Source organism: Heterodontus francisci, chromosome 5 (assembly GCF_036365525.1).
Source record: "Heterodontus francisci isolate sHetFra1 chromosome 5, sHetFra1.hap1, whole genome shotgun sequence".
Lineage (NCBI taxonomy): Eukaryota > Metazoa > Chordata > Chondrichthyes > Heterodontiformes > Heterodontidae > Heterodontus > Heterodontus francisci.
In genome coordinates this window covers 171,759,979-171,781,590 of record NC_090375.1, presented here as the reverse complement: position 1 = coordinate 171,781,590, position 21,612 = coordinate 171,759,979, and the positions used below count along the sequence as shown (strand labels likewise).

The 21,612-nt window shown below is 40.7% G+C and overlaps 1 protein-coding gene across 4 annotated transcripts in view; it reads right to left on the bottom strand.

Annotated features, from left to right (window-relative positions):
* Nucleotides 1–21,612, bottom strand: part of rttn (rotatin) — a 336,287-nt gene that overhangs the window by 293,551 nt on the left and 21,124 nt on the right. For all 4 annotated transcript variants that reach the window (XM_068032345.1, XM_068032341.1, XM_068032344.1 and 1 more), the window contains exons 4-10: nt 18,763–18,870; nt 17,800–17,890; nt 16,266–16,380; nt 13,948–14,098; nt 10,368–10,533; nt 3,295–3,482; nt 1,213–1,328 (exon numbers count right to left, since the gene is read on the bottom strand). In XM_068032345.1, coding sequence (XP_067888446.1) covers nt 1,213–1,328; nt 3,295–3,482; nt 10,368–10,533; nt 13,948–14,098; nt 16,266–16,380; nt 17,800–17,890; nt 18,763–18,870 — 935 coding nt within the window. The remainder of the gene's footprint in view (nt 1–1,212; nt 1,329–3,294; nt 3,483–10,367; nt 10,534–13,947; nt 14,099–16,265; nt 16,381–17,799; nt 17,891–18,762; nt 18,871–21,612) is intronic.

Genomic DNA, 21,612 nt, shown 5'->3' with positions numbered 1-21,612 from the left:
AACCACCCATTTATACTAATCCTACACTAATCCTATATTCGTACCACATCCCCACCTGACCCTATATTTCCTTTCCACCTACCTATACTAGGGACAATTTATAATGGCCAATTTACCTACCAACCTGCAAGTCTTTTGGCTTGTGGGAGGAAACCGGAGCACCCGGAGAAAACCCACGCAGACACGGAGAACTTGCAAACTCCACACAGGCAGTACCCAGAATTGAACCCGGGTCACTAGAGCTGTGAGGCTGCGGTGCTAACCACTGCGCCACTGTGCCGCCTCAAACCCCCTCTAAATGTCCTGCCCCTTACCTTAAATCTATGCCCCCTGGTTATTGATACCTCCGCTAAGGGAAAAAGTTTCTTTCCATCTACCCTATCTATGCCCCACATAATTTTGTATACCTCAATCAGGTCCCCCCTCAGCCTTCTCTGCTTGAAGGAAAACAACCCTAGCCTATCCAGTCTCTCTTCATAGCTGAAATGCTGTAGCTCAGGCAACATCCTGGTGAATCTCCTCCGCACCCTCTCCAGGGCAAGCACATCCTTCCTACAGTGTGGCGACCAGAACTGTACACAGTACTCCAGCTGTGGCCTAACTAGCATTTTATACAGCTCCATCATAACCTCCCTGCTCTTATATTCTATGCCTCGGCTAATAAAGGCAAATATTCCAAATGCCTTCCTATCCACCTTATCTACCTGTGCTGTTGCCTTCAGCGATCTATGGACAAGTACACCAAGGTCCCTCTAACCCTCTGTACTTCCTGGGGTCCTACCATCCATTGTATATTCCCTTGCCTTGTTAGTCCTCCCAAAATGCATCACCTCACACTTTTCAGGATTAAATTCCATTTGCCACTGCTCTGCCCATCTTACCAGCCCATCTATATCGTCCTGTAATCTAAGGGCTTTCCTCCTCACTATTACGACACCACCAATTTTCGTGTCATCTGCGAACTTACTGATCATACCTCCTATATTCACGACTAAATCATTAATGTATACTACGAACAGCAAGGGTCCCAGCAACGATCCTGCGGTACACCACCGGTCACAGGCTTCCAATTGCAAAAACAGCCCTTGACCATTACTCTCTGCCTCCTGCCACTAAGACAATTTTGGATCCAATTTGCCAAATTGCCCTGGATCCCCTGGGCTCTTACCTTCTTAACCAATCTCTCATGCGGGACCTTATCAAAAGTCTTACCAGTTCTCGACCTGTAAAACTGTCATCAACCCAGACATCTTCAGAGATTGAATCACTGATGAGCAACACTACTTCAGTCAACAGCTCCAGAACGCACATCACAATCTTCCGACTACCTGCAAAAAGGATTGCTGCCAACTTAATGTTTGAAATGCAGTGATTCAACAGCATGAAAGATCTATATTTTATAAACTGACTATATTGAAAAGAGGGATGGCATCTATAACAGTACAATTGTACAGGAAAATAATAGTATGCAAGAAATCAAGATATGTGCACTTCAGTTTAAAAAAAACTTCAGAAACTTTTAGAAATGCTGCACTTTAAATAAATAAACCTACAAAGGGAAATGAAGTATAAGGGAAGTGGTTTTTGTTTAACATTTATGGTATGCCAGCACCTCATACAGAAAAGCACCTTTGTACTTTCTGTAGAAACAATAATATTGTTGTCTCAGAGATTCTTTTAGGCCACCTTAGACAAAGTTACTAACGGAAAGTGGGCCAGTCCATCTTGCTTTGGCTCCACAGTAATCAGTAGCCACAACCTGTAATCTTTGGAAATCACAGCACTAACTGGGGTTACAGTATCCCTAACTTTAGCATGGTTTCCTGAAGTCACAGCACCAACTGTTTATTATGTAGTCACTTCTAAATGAATGAGGATTGTGTAGTCACAACTGTGCTGTCATTGAGAAGCCTGGTCAGTGAGAACAACCTGATAGGGAGCTCCTAAAGCAGGCTGGAAAACTGATTTTTACATAATATTGCAGATATATTATTCTTCTACGTAGAATGATGGAGGACTTCGAAGAACTACTCCCGTCAGTCTTTCTCTCCACTTTAGAGAAGGTGCATTAGCTCATTGATAGCCATCAGTGTCCTCCACTCAAAAGCACTGTACATTTAATGAGCAACTGCCCACTCAAAAAAGGTTAACTTTCCAAAAGGCCAACAAGTTACAAATTAATACAATACTCAAATTTTGCGACCCTTCCCCACATTGGGAATTATTTATAATAGTATTTCCTGGCAATCAACTCTTAACGCACGGTTAACTTTTATAGTATAATCACTGTTAGTTGATCTTTCAGTATAGTTATCAACACACATTAACATGAAGTGCATTGCTCATCAGTATCTGCCACGACACCCAGTGTTGAGAAAACACTGAACCAGGACAGACAAACAAAAAGCCAGTCACTCCCTCCAACTTTGTACCTCTTCTTGGGAGGGAGACTAAGTAGATGCTAATCTGGATAAAATTATGGCAGCAAATTAGTCTTTAATTCGTTTCAGCCGTGCTCTATTTAAGGTAATTCACCACAGTGAGCAGTGATCCTAAAACGATTGGCCACATTTCTAGCTAAAGGTCACAGCTGTACTTCAGATATCATGTGGTGTGGCACACAGGTAACCAATTATCAAATAAAAGTGATGGATAGACAGTAATAGATCCATTACCATAATGAATCAGATGGAAAAAAATCTAATTATGGATGTCATTCCTCTTTTGAGCAGTCTTAGCTATTAATTATTAAATACATGATTTGTCACTGTGGAATTACTTATCCTTCTTAATTTTTTTTTGCACCAAGGTCAGAAAAGTAAGTAATACAGAATGAAATATATACCCCATTCAGTGGTACTAAATTGCAATCCCAAGTTCATTCTGAACAAGGGCAAATGCAATATTCAACTCCTATTCCATCTCAACAATATGCCTCAGCCCTAACTTCAGAGGAGTACCTCCCATTCCGCCAATATGCATTTTCAGATTTAGATCGCTCAAATTCATTTACATGAGATTATAACGGTCTAGACAGAAAAGACTTCCATCCAATGTCAGCTGAATTTGATGTCAGGATCAAGCAAGGCCATTCTACCGCACTGTGTTACCAAGTCCTGCATATGCTTTTTTAGAACAAAATAATGAGGCAGTTTCTTATTCTCAGTTGACTTCTACATCATGTATGCAAGACCAGTGAGATAAACATTTGTCACAAAGCCCAAGTCGAAAAGGAGGAACAAAGGGATAAAATTTGAATGACACTCAAGGAGCAGTTTCCATGAGGCTGGTTACCTGTTTTGAGCATGGGCACTACATGTTCCAGGACATCCACACAGAACTGTGGGAGACTAAGCTGCTGGAACTGAAGCTCCAAGTAATCCGCACTTTCCATCTCAGGCAGTTCCAAGTGGGCTAAGTCAGCCACAGAATGGTTAGACATTGGACTTCCAGAGTTTGGTAAACCTTGGGAACTGCTTCCACTAGAATAGAAAGAGCATTTAGAAACAAGAACATCTTTAAAGCACACAACAACTCACACTCACCATTGCTTTTGCAGAAAGCATTAAAGACTGACTGTAAATTAACAGCATAGCACTCTCTATTTTGTCTATCTCTCATTGGACTCCAGCTCTTGGCACTATACAAAAGTGCTGACTAGAACAAAAATCTCAGTCATTTTCTTGTGTCAAAATGCATCACACTTCTGGTTTTCATAACCATTGTACCAGGTGGATTGGCTGCAAGGATTTGTAATTCCATGCGATCACAGATGCAAACATGGTCAAAGGGAATATTTTGAGGATGTCCAAGATAAGATCTTCTGGGAGCAGCAAAAATAATCACCAGCTAAAAGATGTATTACAATTTTTGTGCTGCTACAACTCAAAACATAAACAGAAAAACTACAGTATAACTGGAATGACGTCACCAACCTGAAGGATTTTGACTAGTAGGTCATCTGAGCTAGTTTTGGCTTTCTATAAGAAACATCTAACGGCATCTGCCCATTAGTCAGACTTGCACTTGCACCCTTCAGCTCAAAATATTTTGCCCACAAAGAGGCTGAAAGTGCGAGTTGGTAACGACGCAATGAGGGAAATGGGGCATCTGGGACCTAAGTGAACAAAGCAACCGACAGAGTATCTCCTTAAATAATGTGTCATGCAGACCCCCACCTGTCAAGAATGAGGCATATTAATTTTGTCATATGAACATTGATTTTTGAACTGTAGCTGGAGTGCAGAAATGACTTGTTAAAGAGATCACCCGACCTTTGACTGGAGGATATTTGCATACTAAGAGACAGTGCTTGTGGAGACAAAGGACTACTCCCTGATGCAATTAACCCAAATGGATTTTGATCACCAGACATTGAAAGTGCAAGGAAGTGCATTCCAGGGACTGCTAAGATGATACAATCCACAAACAAAGGAGTGGTTAAGCCAATTAGTCACATGACTGACCTGCTGGCTAACTTGGGAGTTGAATTGTGCTACACAGAAAGGAACAGAAGGGAGTTTGCAACTGAAGCTGGAACAGGCAAGCCTCTCTCCTGGTTGTCTCTCTCTTGCTTTCTCCTAAGCCACCGGACCCACGGAAGACACATAAACCTCAAGAGAGGAAAGACTCCGACATTGAAACAAGTTGAAGCGTGCAATGGGCCCCAATGAATTGCAGGACTTACCGGCAACCAAAGACTCCACATTGAGCTTAAAGGACTGTAATTATAACCCAGCTATTGCCTCAAACTTTTCCCCTTTATTCTTTTTCTGTCTCTATCTACATGTGAGTTTATTGCATATACATGCTGGCGTGGTTGCGTCGCATATTCGTAGTCGTTAACCGGATTAGAGTTTAAGATTAATAAACTTCCACTTTTCTTGTTTAAATCTAAAGAAACCTGTCTGATTTCTTTGCCTTACAATTGGAGCAGTGAACAAGGATTCACTGAGCAGGAGCTAAAAACATGGTGTTTCAAAAATTAAACCCTGTTCCGGTTAAACCAGGCAAAGGCCGAGAGGGAACCCCTAGACCCCTTCTCACCTGGTCGTAACAAATGAGATTTAAGAATTGGGAAATAAACAGAAGAACTGAGAAAGAGGGTGTATTAAAGGGAGTGAATTCAATGTCAAGTTATTTATTTCTCTTTCTGCAACTAAAGGGGAATAAAGATTGGGTTAACTTTGCTTCTGTAACCAGATGCTATTGGAGATTAATAATGCAATTAGAGATATTCATCTAAATTGGGATTAAGACAGCATATCACTTTTAGTTTGTTTAATGGTAAGTCGAGCAAAACTAATAGTCTTTATCTAAAATCTGCCACTTTGTGCTTATTGGGAAAAAAATTGTGGCACTTTCTCCAAAACAAGAATTTTCAGCTTGGATTTCTGTGTTCATAAAATTATTTATAGCCGTGCAGAGCAAAGGCCAACCTAAGATTAAAAACATGCAGCAAGAGTTGGGTTAGTAATTCCATTGCTCCTCCATTACTCTCATTGCCCGTGATGGCAACTGGCATTAGTTGGAAAGTAGTTTTATCATACAGTACATATAAACAGCAAGTAAATATCTTTCAAGTAAAGTGGTTAAATACAACAGCCAGGAGAAAAATCAAAGCTTTCTTTAGAGCCCAAGGAGATCATATATCTCAAATCCGTGACTTGTATTCAATTTCTTCATTGCTTTGAATGAATGTTGGCTCTGAACCTAAATGTGCACTCCAATGACATCGTGATTGACAGGATGGACTGAGAGTAGCACAGAAATAATGTGCTTTGCCAGCAAATCCAATTCCATCCCTCATTTATTCTCAAACAATTTATCACTTTGGATTGCTTTCCTGATACAAAGCAAAGTGGGAAAAATCAGAGTCAATTTCTCTTTCTAAGCACCACTTCTCTGCAATTTATCAATACTACACATTCCACGATCATAAGGAAGTAAATAGATAAGTATGCAGATTTTCAAAACAAAGGAGTTGCCAGCAACCTCTTCCCAACTGAACAAAAGATGGTGATAGATCTTTAAAGAAACTGAAATGATCCTTAATCTCCTAATGGGGAATGGAAAGCCAGTATCAGCAAGATGAACATAATCCCTAGGTTAACAAGCTGATTTTTAATTATGAAGCAAGAACAGAAAACTCTGGAAAACACTCAGCACGTCGAGCAGCATCTGAGGCGAGAGAAACAAGAGTTAACATTTCAGGTCTGTGACTTTTCATCAGAACTGAAAAAAGTTAAAAAAAAGAAATAGGTTTTGAGCAAATGAACATGGGTGGGGAGGTGGGGGAAGGGGGTAAAAAACAACAAAAGGGAAGATCTGTGATAGGGTAGAGGGCAGGACAGATTCAATGACTAAAGGGTTCATGGTACCAAGCCGAAGGGAGTGACAATGGGACAAGTGAAGAATCAATAGATGTGTCTAGATGAGGTGTAAATGGCAAGATAGTAGCTGTATGAACACTAAGAAAGAAACAAGCAAAAAAATGAAGCAGCAAAAAAAAAAAACACAAAACAAAATGGGGGCAGAAGTTATGATCTAAAATTGTTGAATCCAATGTGGAGTCCAGAAGGTTGTAAAGTGTCCAGCTGTAAATAGCTCAGTTGAAAGAGGAGTTGCTGTTCCTCATTATGCTTATGTTAAGCTTCACTGGAACGCTGTAGCAGTCCAAGGACAGAATGGTCACAATGGGAGCAAGGTAGAGAATTGAAATAACAGACGACAGGAAGCTCAGGGTCATGCTTGTGGATTGAACAGAGGTATTCCACAAAGCGATCACCCAGTCTGCGCTTGGTCAGCCCAATGTAGAGGAAACCACATCATGAACAGCAAATGCAATAGATTGAAAGAAGTACAAGTAAATCGCAGTTTCACTTGAAACGAGTGTTTGGGGTCTTGGCTGGTGAGAGGGAAGGAGGTTAAAGGGCAGTTGTTGCATCTTCTGCGCTTGCATGGAAAGGCATGGGGTGTTGGGGGAGTGTTGAGCAGTGGGCCAGGGTGTCATAGAGGGAACAGTCCCATCAGAATGCTGAAAGGGAAGGGGAGGAGAAGATGTGTTTGGTGGTGCCATCATGTTGGAGGAGACAGAAATGTCGGAGGATGATCCATTGAATATGGAGACTTATGGGTGGAAGGTGAGGACAAGACGAACCCTACCATGGTTCTGCGAGGGAAGGGAAGGGGTGACAATAGAAGTACATGAAACAGAACGCACACATTCGTGGGGCCCTGTCAACCATGGTGGGGGGAAATCCTCGGCTGAGGAAAAAGGAAAACATATCGGAAGTGCTAGCATGGAAGGCTGCATCGTCTGAGGATCCGCAGAGACCTGGCTCCAGAGTCGGCCATGGAGCTGTCAATGCTAATCAAGAAACTGGGTACAAATCACAGGCAATAGCGGAAATCTAGTGTTATATTAACTATTCCTGTAACATTGTGGAATCTCTCTCTATAATGGTGTCCCAGTGCAGTCTCTCTCCCTATAATAGTATCACAGAATCACAATTAGTGTCCTGGTGGAGTGTATCTCTCTCTCTCTCTATAATGCAGTGCCCCGGTGGAGTGCGGAGTGTTTCTCTCTATAATATAGACTTGCAAGGCTATGGGGATCGAGCTGGGGAGTGGGACCCAACTGCATAGTTCCATGGAGAACCGGCATGGACTCGATGGGCTGAATGGCCTCCTCTGTGTCGTAAATGACTACGAACAGATGCGACAAAGAGAAAGAAAATGAAAGAATAGAATAGAGTAATTTCAAGGTGCTGGGCTCTGAAGTCAATAGGTTAATACCATAAGTGGCACTGGATGAGATGCCAAGTGGTCACCTTAGTACTGTTTTGTCTCAGAGTCACCCTTGAAATAAACCCATCACTATGACCATAGTTTATGAAGAAGGTTGTTCATTAGAGCAGACTTGTAAAGGAAAAGTTTACTTTGCGAATTTTTGTACTTGTCAAAGTGATGGACATACATCAAAAAACATTTTCATGAACCAGCTGTCTGGTTAAGACCTTCTAGGCTAGATGGACATGTCAGCTGTTGCTCAGTTGGTAGCATTTGTGTTCCTGAATCAGAAGATTGAAGGTTCAAGCCCTACCACCACTCCAGGAAATTGAGCACACGATCTAGGTTGACACTCCAGTGTGGTACTGAGGGAGTGCTGCACTGCCGCAGGTGCCACCTTTCAGATGAGATGTTAAATTCAGGTCCCGTCTGACTCTCAAGTGAACATAAAAGATCCTATGACACTATTTCAAATAAGAACAGGCGCGTTCTCCCCTGTGCTCTGGCCAATATTTATCTCTCAACCAATGACACTTAAAAACCTAGCCACTGTCACATTGCTCTTTGTGGGACCTTTCTGTGTGCGAATTAACTGTCGCATTTCTGAAATTACAACAGTGGCTACACTTCAAAAGTACTTAATTGGCTGTTAAGCTCTTTGGAAAATCCTGAACTCATGAATGATGTAATAAATGTAGTGTGTCTTTCTTTCTTTGTAAAGTTCTCTCCTCTGTGCCCCAAATATCTGACTCAACCCCAACTTCAGAGACCTCCAACTGGATTAACTATGTAACATTTGTTCACAACCCACACCAGCCATATTGTGGTCTGTTACATAGAGAATGCCAATTAAAGTGAGTTCGGCACTGTGGGTCCATGTCCAGGAAACTTTCATCCAATCAGTCTAGGCTAGGTCGGAGAGCTGAAAGACCATTGCGTCGTCTGATTCCCAATGAGGGAATGTTCTGACAAACACTGACTGGCAGCTGCCAACAAAATTCTGTGGCAAGAGGATGAACAAAATACTATGCCATAATTTGGTTCGGATTTCAACTTGTCAGACCACCTTCCTTCCTTACCCATGAGCAATGAACAATCTCTGTAAGAACACTGCATGCCTTTGGGCAAAAATAAAATCTAGCTGATTTCCCTTTTTGCTCCTAACCTGTCAATGTTTAAATTAGTATACCCTGACATTTAACCCCATAGTGAAGAATTTGGCTGGATCAATTTCATCAATTCATTTTATAATTTTGAAAACCTCAGTTAGATCAAAGCCTTCTCTTTTTCAAAAAAGTCACCTTTCTTAACATTTCCATGCAATTTAAATTCCTGATATCCCAATCAGATATGTCGCTCACTATGTTTCAAGGGCAATAATATAATTCTTATGATCAGGTGACCAAAACTGCATTCAGCATTGCAGATGGAATTATTCAGGATCTGTAAGCCTCTATAGATTTCTACCGTGTTAAACTATATCTCTGTTAATACCTAATTTAGGATCTTGCTTTCCTTTTTTCTTTAACTGCAGCTAAGTATTCACCTGACAATTTATAGATCAATCCACTTTCGCATATTGCACTGCTGTGTCAACCTTCTTTTAAGGTTCCCATCCTGGCATAGAGTCTGAATCTATAGCCATCTACCAATTTACCCAAGCTGTCCCTTGGACCTGGATTGCAGAGCAAACTGGATGGGCTAAATGATCTTCCCACTTTTCTAATGCTCACACAAACATTAAAAATGTTTTTCATTTCTACGAGCTCATAAATCAATTGAGGTTGACTCAAGATTGCAAAGCTTTCTGTCATGAATTTCCTTTACACTTCAAGGAATATGGTCAGCCTTTCCATCGCTTACTTTCTGTCATCACAGGAAATTAGTGTAAAAAAATTGCTTCATTGTTTAAATACTACAAAATGTTCAAAGGGGAGAAAGGATAGGATTTACCTCAGCAGAGAACATGACTCATTAACAAATGCAAAGCTTTGAAACTTAGCACTGGATGAAGTTTGATCTTCAACCCATCTCCGCCAGACAGGAAAGATAAAAAAAGAAAATTGACCACCGGAAATGTAAAAAACAGAACATAATGGAAATATACAGCATATCATTCTACACCCATCAAGAGAAAAGACACACAGTTTCAGGTGCAGATCCTTCATAAGAATTGATGGAAGGATCTAGACCTGAAATGACAACCTAGATTTTCTCTTCACAGGTTCTGCATTTTCCAGTATTTTCTGTTTTACTTTATACTAGTCTAGTTAACGACACCTCAGAAGGTTTCATTTTCAATGAAAGGCTGACAAAATTAAAATCAGAATATTGTTTAGTAAATAATTGCAAGTGGCATTTCGAGTGATTCAATTAAAATTAAGTGCAGTACATTCTAAATAAATATAACCCCTAAAGAAAAGTGCAAGTACACAAATAAACATTATACATTAACAGAATGTGCCAAGGTTCAGCATCAAGTTACAAGTTACATTCGTTGTCTCTGAAAAGGAACAAATCTCCAGGATACAGAAGCGGTCATAGGTAGTATGCTCCCCAAACACCATTTCATTTACCTTGAAGATACTGCATCACCATCTTGGCCATCCCCTCTGGGACGCTGAACAGTTCGCCCAATTACAGATGGTCTAGGACTGGTGCTTCCGGGAGATGGATTTTGGGAAACATGTGTTCCCCGTGTTTCCTGGGAATAAGCCACAGAAGAGTTCTGGGAAACTAAATCTGAAGGGCCAAAGAGAAATAAAAATGATTTAAAAATCTAATATATTATTAAATGGCAATTTAGTGTAGGGATTACAAGCTTGCACTTGTGTAACCGCAAGTGCTTTTTTCCCCGTTTTTTTTTTAAACTTATTTGTAAAAGAGAAATACTTTCTCTATTCGGTTATTACGTAACTCTTTAAATGTCCCCTCCGAGATGCCTATTTGCAACCCTGCAGAGACCCAACTTCACAAGTTATACTCCTAATTTCTCCTTCTCTTACTGGATCAGCTTAGTGCTTGCACTACCTCTTGACCGGGATGGTCCCCATTAGTACCAAATCTCTCTACCACCTCCCTTGCCCAAACCATGCTCCATTATCGAGCTGTAAATCAAAGAATTGGCAGTGAGAATCTAGTGACATCAGACAAATTCAAAGCTTGTTCAAGAAAGCTCTAGACCTTTCAAGATTCCAACGCTGAAGTAGTCACAGTAAGATTCAATAGTTAGAGAGCAGAAAAAATGTAGTTTGTTTTATTACTGGGGCTGCATTATAGACCTCCTAATAGCAGGAGAGAAATAAAAGATAAGTAGGAATAATAAAGATTATAAGTCTCAGAGATTTTAATTACCCAGTCATTGGTTAGGGCAGAAGAGAATATATGAGGAATGGGGAACAGAATTCATAAGCTGTGTGTATGAATACCTACAAGGTGACAGGCAATGCTAGATCTAGTCAATAGCAATGGAACAGGAAAACAAACTAAATGTGGGTGAGCACCTGAGGAAGTGTGAATAGGATTAGATTTAGTTTCAAATTGAAACAAAAGTTGGTGCAAAAACAAGACACAGATTGGAATAGGGCATATTTTAGAATATGGTAACCATGCAAACAGAAAATATAGAAAGATGGACAAATCACAGAATCACAGCATTACTACGGCACAGGAGGCCATTTGGCCCGTGTCTGCACCAGCTCTCCGAACGAACAATTCACCGAATGCCATTTCCTGGCCTTCTCCCCGTAACTTTGCATGTTCTTCATTTCAGATAACAGTCTAATTCCCTTTGAATGCCTTGACTGAACCTGCCTCCAGCACACTCTCAGGCAGTTCATTCCAGACCTTAACCACTCGCTGTGTGAAAAAGTTTTTCCTCATGTTGCTTTTGCTTCCTTTGCCAATTACTTTAAATCTATGTCCTCTTGTTCTCTGTCCTGAGTGGGAACCGTTTCTCCCTATCTACTCGGCCCAGACTCCTCATGATTTTAAATACCTCTATCAAATGACCTCTCAGCCTTCTCTTTTCTAAGGAAAATGAAGTATAAGGGTATCAAAGGGTTAATCCTGAGAGAATGCAAAGATTACCGCCCTCCATGATGATGTAAGAGATCATGTGGGAGAGACTGGAAAACAGTTACAGCATGGCTTTTGAAGGAGACACACAGGCTAGTGTGGAGTTTATATAGTTACTGTACAATAAAGATTAATGTTTAAACAATACTCTCCAAGAACCTCTCTGGCTAGACTCTATACTGTGGCAGCATAAAGAACCAAACATATAATATGGTGAACAGCGCTGGGAACAAAGTCCTATACCCAGAAGAGAAAATTTGAAGCAACATTCATCCTTCAGCCAGAAGAGAAGAAACTTTAAAATAAATAGCTAAAGAGAAAAAACAAACTACATACTGTAGAAGGCAGAGAAAGGTTCCATAGAACGGAAGTGCGGCTGAAAAGTGAGTGATCGGGTGAGTCATTGTGTCAGCGATCGAGAAATCCTGGTTAAAAAAAAAGCCTTTGAAGAGCTTAAAAAATTAATTTTCTAAAGGCTCCGTGTGAGCGAGCAAAGAAAAAAGGGAAAACCCAATCCCTCACTCAGGCTGAACGCAAGGGCGAAGAGCGGGAAAACTTCGAAAAGTGCGCGAGCTGAAAAAAAAGTCCAATAGTGAAGAAAAAAAAGCACGCGCAACCCCCGAACACAGCACAATCTCCATTAACCCAGCTAAGTTGAAGAGACAAAAAAGTAATTAAAGCAGTCAAGCTTGAACAAAATAAATAAACTCTAGTTTTAAAAAAAAGCAACTGGAACTGACTATCAAACAACTCTGTCAAGTCCAATAGGCAGCTGTGTAACCATATAAGTGAAAAGCTGTGTGATGCTGAAGGATTCAGATTCACAAGACCTCAAAAGCAACGCCTTTAGAAGAGCTGATAGACTACTACTGGGTTTATGGCAAAAGGTGTTGAATGCAAAAGTTGAGTTGTGATGGAGAATCTAATTACACCTTAACAAACCCACAGTTGGAGTACTATGTGCAGTTCTGGGCTCCACACCTTCGGAAGAATATTGAGGCAATATACAGTACAAATTCATCAGGATGTTACTGGTTTGAGGAAATAGTAATATGAGAAAGACATACCCAAAATTGGGGCTGATTTTATTAGAGCAGAGGAAATTACAAAGTGAATTGAAAGAGGTGTTTGAAATAATGAAGGGATCAAGTCGATACAAACAGATTCAAATGATAAAAAGTCTAGAACAGGGGGACATACTGATAAGAATAAACATTAACAGATTTAGGACAGAGAGCAGGAGAAACTGCTCATACATACATGTCTGCCTATGGAATGCACCACTGAGTTAGTGATTGAAGCAGAGACTACGTCAATATTTAAGGACAGGTTAGATTGATGATGCTGCTCGTGTGGAGGAATAATGTCAACACAGCCTGGTTGGAGCAAACATCCTGTTTCCCTTTTGTAATATCTATGTAATTCTGTCCGTCTGTCTGGACTAGGTTAATTCACCTCTGATGGGGACAGTTAACATTAGCGAGCTTCCAACATAAGCTCAAAAGCAAATGTTTCACCATTTGAGACACAGGAAGCCTTGTTCTCAATTTTTTTTACATCATCAAACTTAAACTATTTGGGTGACAGACAGTAAGGGTAACTTTTTTTTTTACCCCCGTTACTCCCCAAGAAAAGATGAGAGGGAATGGTTAGAATTTCAAATGTGAAATCCAACCCCCAACGCGTCACTTCTGTTCTTAACAGAGGCAGGTTGTTAATCGTAAATTAATTGCATCTAAACCTAAGCAGGCAGTGGACATTAATTGAGGTTTCACTTGAGCATATATCAAGAGACTTATTGAAACTGCGGTGTGGTTGGGCTAGGAGGTATATGCTTGTAATTTTTAACTCAGTTAATAAAAGTCAGACTGTGTAAAGATTGACTCCAGTATCATCCTTCAGCAACTGGCATTTCTGATTAAAACACAGGTTGGGAAGTGGACAACTAACCTGAAGGTCACAAAATTAAATATTTGGCAGGATCCCCTGACAACCCTTTTCTCCAGACTCCCTGGCCACAACACCTTTCTCCGACTCCCTGCCTGTGAATAATCGGAGCCAATAAGTGGTTCACCTTACCTTGTTTTGCAGAAAAGAAGCTGGGATCTCTGTGGAAGTTCAGTCTACTTTGTAAACAGGTACACAGTTGGGTCAGGCAACCTACAGCTTGCATTGCTAAATATTGTGTTCCATCTCTCCCAAATGCTAATTTTGTCAACAAGAGAAGGTTCTAAAAAGGGAAAGAGTTACAAATACTAATGATATGGTCAGACAAATGCAAGGAAATTCCCCAAAGGATCAACAAATTTATTTGGCAAGTAGCTGAGCCATGCAGACCAGGACGGTTCCAGGTTTGATTCATTTCCTGTGCTGTCTTAGTCACTTACAGCCAGGGTGACAGCAGAGATGCTACATTGGCTTCAGTTTTCTGGGCTAGGCAAGGCTCACACATGAATAATCAACACTTCAATACATAGGCGATTGCAATCTAGCCAGCGAGTAAAGCAGCATTATGTAATGCTAAATTCCCCACCATCAACCATCAAACTTAACTGGACCAGCCACACAAACATGAGGGCTACAGGAACAGGCCAGAGGCTAGGAACTTTGTGGCGAATAACTCACGTCCTGACTTCCAAATTCTATTCACCATTTACAAGGCACAAATCAGGAGTGTGATGGAAAACTTCCACTTGCCTGGATGAGTGCAGCTCCAACAACACTCAAGAAATTTGACACTATCCAGAACAAAGCTGGTCACTTGATCAGTGCCCCATCCACCACCTTAAACATTCACTTCCTCTTTCACTGCCGCATCATAGTTGACATATGTACCATGTACAAGATGCACTGCAACGACTTGCCAAGGTTCCTTCAACCTTTGAAACCCGCGATCTCTACCACCTAGAAAAGCAAGGGCAGTAGACACATGGGAACACCACTGCCTGCAAGTTCCCCTCCAAGTCACACACCATCCTGACTTGGAAATATCTCGCCATTCCTTTATTGTCGCTCATTCAAAATCATGGAATTCCCTACCTAATACAACACACAGACTGCAGTGATTCAAAAAGGTGGCTCACCATCACCCTTTGAAGTGCAATTAGGGATGGGCAATAAATACTAGCCTTGCCAGTGATACCCCCATCCTATTAATATATAAAAAAAGGTAAGTTAGCAAATAAAACTAACAACTGGCCAATTTCCAAGCATGATCAAACCTCAAAGTTAAACAGCATCTGAAATTATTGATCACTGGCCAGATTTCTGATCTATCCCACCTCTTCCTGAATTCTGTCCAAAATTCCATACTGAAGTTTAATTTAGGCGCGTTATCTAACCCAACTGTACATGATGACAAATCTCTTCCACATTTAATAAAAACAAATCTAAGAGCTACTGATAATTTTATTAACAATGTCTATTTTGATTCATGATAGACTCATTTTGCTAACCTTCATATGACTCCCTTTTCTTTTGCCCTTCTACAGACCTGTCTTGCTCAAGCAAATGGAAGATAGCAATGTGCAAGGTACCAAAAAAGGATAATCATGGAAAACAATGCATATGTTATGCTGTCTTTGAACCAAATTTGGCAGTTTATCTCCAAAGATATAAAAAGTGACACTGTACCCTTAAACAGTCTCACTTGTATGATAGCATAATACTTATCCTTTGCTTCTTGAATTAACCATAAGCTCTACTGAGTTGCTTCAAGACTTTAAAAAAAAAAATCCTGCAGACAAAGAAATTCAGCATCTGGTTCATCTAAACATATCAGCTTTTACCTTCAAAGAAAGCAGTAGCAGTTTTTATTCCCTATGAAATGCAATTATCGGCATAGCATATCTTTTTAAACATAGAGATCTCATTTCTACTCACCATCACACTGGATCCTCTCTGCGACATTAATTGTGATTTTCTTTTTTAATTTGTCCTCAGGTAGTGAGTGGTGCCAGTAAAGCTCAGACGTATCGCTTACCCCTAAACTTCCATAAATTGAAGGTAATGGGATGCCTTCTTGCTTTATAGCTATTGTTTCAATTTACTTGAGAGGACAATAAGAGTCAACAACCTAGCATGGCACTATAGTTGCCTGTAGGTCAGGTAGGGGTGCCACGTTTCATTCCATGAAGGACAGTGAATCAAATTGGTTTTTAGGACAACTCAGCAGCTTTCCTGACTATTCTTTCTGGTCCCATCCCAAATTTATTGAATTCAATTTCACAACTTGTTATTGCATAGTTTCAACTCAAGAGCTCTATCTGCTAGTATTACTACTACTTAATAAGGTCCGGCTTTGGTTTCTCAATCACTAGATAACCTAACGCTTAAATTGGAAAGATTTTATTCTCAAAGGAGTAAGGGTCCTAGACACATGACAATCTGTTTCTTACCTGGACAATCTTTGGGCGCTGAAGGAAGATCTCAGCTGGAAAATCCTGCATGATAACATCTTGGAGTAGCTCACAGGTATTGCGAACCAAGGTGCGATTGCTGCTTTTCAGAGAGCTATTCAACAAAATGTAGCGCTTAGAGGCTAAAATTATTTCACCTTCTTCAAATAACATATTCTGGGTTTGGGCAGATAATTTGAGAAATGCATACACAGCAAAAGCAGTGTCGTGTAGAAGCTCAAATCCATTTTTGCAAATACCTGCAGAACTTCATTTAGCTGCACATTTGTTTAACCTCAGATGGAATATCTGTATTCTGGTTTATAGAAGGCCAAATAATTAAACATATTCTGTTTCAATTCATGTACGAGAAGAATTTAATTTTTTAATTTGTGAATAAAGCAATGGACATCACATCTAGCCACATGATTAGCTCCTGATCTCAGTCAGTTGTACGTGAGAGTGTGTGGAGGAGAAGAATCCTCAGAGCAAAATTTAGGTCCTTCCCTATAATGGGGAACAAACACACGCACGTGCGGTGCACACACACTGCAGATAAGTCATGCTAGCCCACTTCTGCATATCTCAATTGAGACAGAATGATTTGCACTCATTCCTGCAAATAGATGCCTCTTCACTCTCTTGGCCAGTAAACTCTGCAACACAGAGCCTCCCACAGAACAAGAGACTATGAAATGTACTTCAGTAAACTAGATACTGTACAAGGGCAACTTTGCAGTTGCTACAATGTTAGGAGTGTTGTTACCATATTGGGATGTTTTGGCCAAGGCTAAGTAACTAACAGCAGGAGTAGCCACTCTGAAAACTTTGCATAAAGTCTGCTACATTTCCTCTGAGGCAAGACCATATAGGGGCAAATAATCTACATAATATATTGTTTTACTTCAATTCTTCCTTTTTCCAATTCCTTGCCATTGTAATTCTTATTTGGTTTCAGTAGGACTTACTAACAACTCATGCCAACCTGGGAAGGCAATACCACAGAGTTCACCACAAATTACAGGCTATAGGCAGATAATGGTGGTCAGGATGAGGTTAGCTGATCAAGGTTGGATAACCTAATAGGATGCATTTAACCCAAAACATGCACCTTTACAGAATACAGCACTTCTTTCAACTTTTAGAAGACATTTTCAAAAATTAGTGCAAACATTGGTTCCAATTAATTTACAATTCGAATTCTTATTTTTTTTTAAGGTGAAGATAATGCAAAAAAAATGCATTATTTCCAATCGTACCATTCGAAATCACCAATACACTTAAAGGATTAATTGTAGTGAATGGAAACAGAAAGCCAATAATAATACACACAATCAGGTACCAGATCCATCCACCTTAACATGCCAGAAGGAGAGTAAATTGGTTCAAGTGCATCATTTTAATATTTCACACACAAACACGCATTGCACATTTTCTTGCCAAGGTACCGAAACACAGCTTTTTATGAAGTTTAGAGTGAGAGTTTTATTTGTCAATGTTATTCATATCATAATTCAAACTTACTAAGACCTACCTCTCATTTGATAAAAGAACATGTCTGTCCGTCATAGTCAGCATCAACCAGGGGAAGGTGGAATACTTCAGACATTTCACTGCATCATTAACTAATAACAGAAAACAAAAATCTTGAAACTGGACTGCAAAATAAATTGCAAAATAACCATATGCATTCATCTATAATTCATGTTAACGACACACTGAATGTTTTTTGTAGAGATGCACAAAGCAAGTCACCCAGTTAATGGTCCCTTCACAGTTTTCCCATTTCTACACTGTTTCATACCTGGGTTGGATGGTGCCGGGTGGGGGTGGGGGGGGTGCGCGGGGGGGTTGCATTTTCAGTCACAGAGTTCTCTACAGCCATTACCAATGTCTCAAGAACTTTATGCCACTTCTAGATGAATAGACAACAATTAAAGGTATTTTGTGCAATTCTTCTTAAAGTATATTTGTACCGATGCACAAAAAAAGGGCTCTTGGTAATAGTGCATCAAAAACATTTATTTGTTTTTAATTCCTCTCAAGACAGTGTGAACACTCTGTGCTACACTACATGAGCAAGTGTTATTTCTTCACTTAAACTGATGACACAGATGTGGAAAACACAGCAAAAAAATGCTAACCTGCTCAGAGAGCAATTTTATACAATCCAGAAATGACATATATGACTGGCAAATATCTATAAAATATCTTAAAATGGGGCTGTGCTTGTGCAATGGATTTCTGCTAATAGCTTAAAAGTTGTAACGACTGATAACTCAGTTACCATTTGCATGACTGTGTGCTGAACCCTGACCTTTTCAGTACTCAGCCTTGGCCTGCTTGTACCTTCTGCTATTTCATTAAAACAATACTGCCTTTGAGTTTTTAGTGAAGAAGGCAGAAGCAGATGATGATCTCAATCTTCATGACTCAAGCTTCTAAAAGGAAAATCATATCTCAAAATGATCAAGTACATAAGCTCTGGAAAACTCACCAATTGCTTTCTGAGGCAGAATTTTGTCTGGTTTTACTTGACTGTAGTTGCTTCTCTGAAAGTAACCAACCACTGTTTCTTCCTCCTCGAATGTAACAGGTGGCACAGCTGTAGAAATGTTTTTAAAAGTTGGACTTTTTGTTCAATACCCAATACAAGCTAGGTGTTACAGAAAGGTACCACATTAAACATCACTCTAAAATTTCAAATCAGACCCTTCCATCTAATTTACTAAGTCTCCCAAATCACTGAATGATCATCCAAAGGCTTTTCTACACGAGATAATAAAATTATCAGTCTGTCTCGCATAAATTATGAAAACACTTCCAGTAGGTCCATTTATCACATCATGGGAAGGTAGATTAATTTATGCATCAAATATAAGTCACCAAATGCATTTCCTCCACTTTTCTCCCAGCTTACTACTGTAATTCTTGATGCCAGATCCTTCCATCAGGAAAGTATGATGAAGCATAAATGGTGGATGTTATCACCAGGGTGGATGCCACCCAATATAATGTGCCACTGCTTAGCATTACAATCAAGTCTTTATCAAAATAGGGACATTTATATTTAATGAGGATTCACACTATAAATGAGCAGGGTGAAACTAGATTAAATTGTCTTCACAAATGAAGGACCTCTTTCATTTACTCTTCAAGCATTCTGCATAAAAACGTTATGCCACTTCTTGAAGAATAGCTTCAAATAACCAGATGTAAAAGTGAGCTATCCAAGCTCCAGTCTCCTAGTTACTGGCAGTGTTCAATCTCATGATATGTGTATCCTTATCCTGTCTTTAAATTTTTTTGATTATTTTTTCCACAGAAAGAAGACAGGCAAGAAAGCAGCAAGTAAGGCAACAAATGACCTTAGGATTTCACCCTCCAGAGAGGCCAGGTTAGAATAAAGGGGAATTGGAGGACATGCAGCTAAGCAAACACACCCAGGGCTCAGAGAAAGACAGACAGAGGCAGCACTCAACCATCCTCCACTTCCCATCGACCACTCCCCTCAACCACCATCCGACAAACTAAATTTTAAAACGCACCATAATCCTGGAACAGGTGTTCAGTTACACGGGGGATACAATGGATTTAGGAAGTAGGTCTGCACCACACCTTGTGCAGGTTGAAAGAGCTAAAGGAAATCATGTGGTACACTGCCTGGCTGAGGACAGGGCAAATCATTTGTTGGATGAGATTGCCTTACCTAGGTAGTAGATAGACAGGCAGAGCCAGTCCATTGGAAAACCAAGGAGCAGCAACCAGCTATAGTCAAGATGAAATTCCACACTGCGTCCAGCCGCAGGAACATCACAAGTAATTCAGGCTCCACCAAATGGTGTAAGTGGACTCTGCTATATAATACTGTAGTTGGCAGAAGGGTCAGATGTGCTGTAAAGCCTGGCTACCATACCCGAACCCGACTAGACCCGACAATGTGTCAGGTTCGGGTCGGGTCAGGTCTATATTCCGAGTCCAGCATTCGGGCTTGGGTCGGGTCGGGTCGGATCGGACAGTGCTGCCTCCGGGAATTCACAGGATCAGGCTCACCCATGATTCCCCACAACTCCACCTGCAGGAATAGCCTGCTGCCAGAATGGATGAACAGGATCACTAGTGCCACCATATGGACAAGGTAGAGCTGAATAACATGTTTGATATCATTAAATTTATTGCAATATTCATGTCGGATCAGGTCGGGCGCAAAAAAACATTAAAGGGCTCAGGCCCGGGTTGTGTTTGGGTGGGGCCCGGGTCTGGTTTCAATTTTATACCCGAGCAGGCCTTCAATGTGCCGGGTATAGGAGGAGCACATCACTCCAGCAGGTTTCCAAGCAGCTCATTGGTTCCTGGATGCCCAGGATTGTCAGTCATGTTGGTGCACACTGCAAGGAGTAAACCTGTTTTCAAGGGAGTAATCCTTTCCACAGAAAGGATCTGGCAAAAGAAGACTTGTCAATGATGGGTTTTTGAAGTAAAGTTTATTCACACAAGATTAAAACAGAAGCTTAATGAAAGATGGTAAATATGCTAATTCACCTGTTATTGAAGCTGCTTTCCTCAAAGAATGCAAACAAGTAGTACTTCATTAACCTGTCTTACTACTTGCTAAACATCTCATCACATGCTGGGAGGTTTCTAGTTTGAGGTACTCAACTGAGGTTGTCTGGCAGCCTTTCCCTTATGGCAATGAAGACAGGGAGACAAAAATACACAGAAAAGGCTGAACTACAAGAAAGTCCCCAGCAAGTTAACATCCGTAACACTTAAAGCTGATAGAAGCGCTGCACAAAGAACAGCCAGGCGCTGCGCAAATGACTACTGGCAACACCTATGCAGTCATATTCAGTTGGCCTCTGACACAGGAAATATCAGAGGGATGTATGATGGCATTAAGAGAGCTTTTGGGCCAACAGTCAAGAAGATCGCCCCCCTCAAATCTAAATCAGGGGACACAATCACTGACCAACGCAAGCAAATGGACCGCTGGGTGGAATACTACCTAGAACTGTACTCCAGGGAAAATGTTGTCACTGAGCATGCCCTCAATGCAACCATGTCTCTGCCAGTCATGGATGAGCTGGACGTACAGCCAACAAAATAGGAACTCAGTGATGCCATTGATTCTCTAGCCAGCGGAAAAGCCCCTGGGAAAGATGACATTACCCCTGAAATCATCAAGAGTGCCAAGCCTGTTATACTTTCAGCTCTGCACGAACTGCTTTGCCTGTGCTGGGATGAAGGAGCAGTACCACAGGACATGCACGATGCCAATATCATCACCCTCTATAAGAACAAGGGTGACCGCGGTGACTGCAACAACTACCGTGGAATCTCCCTGCTC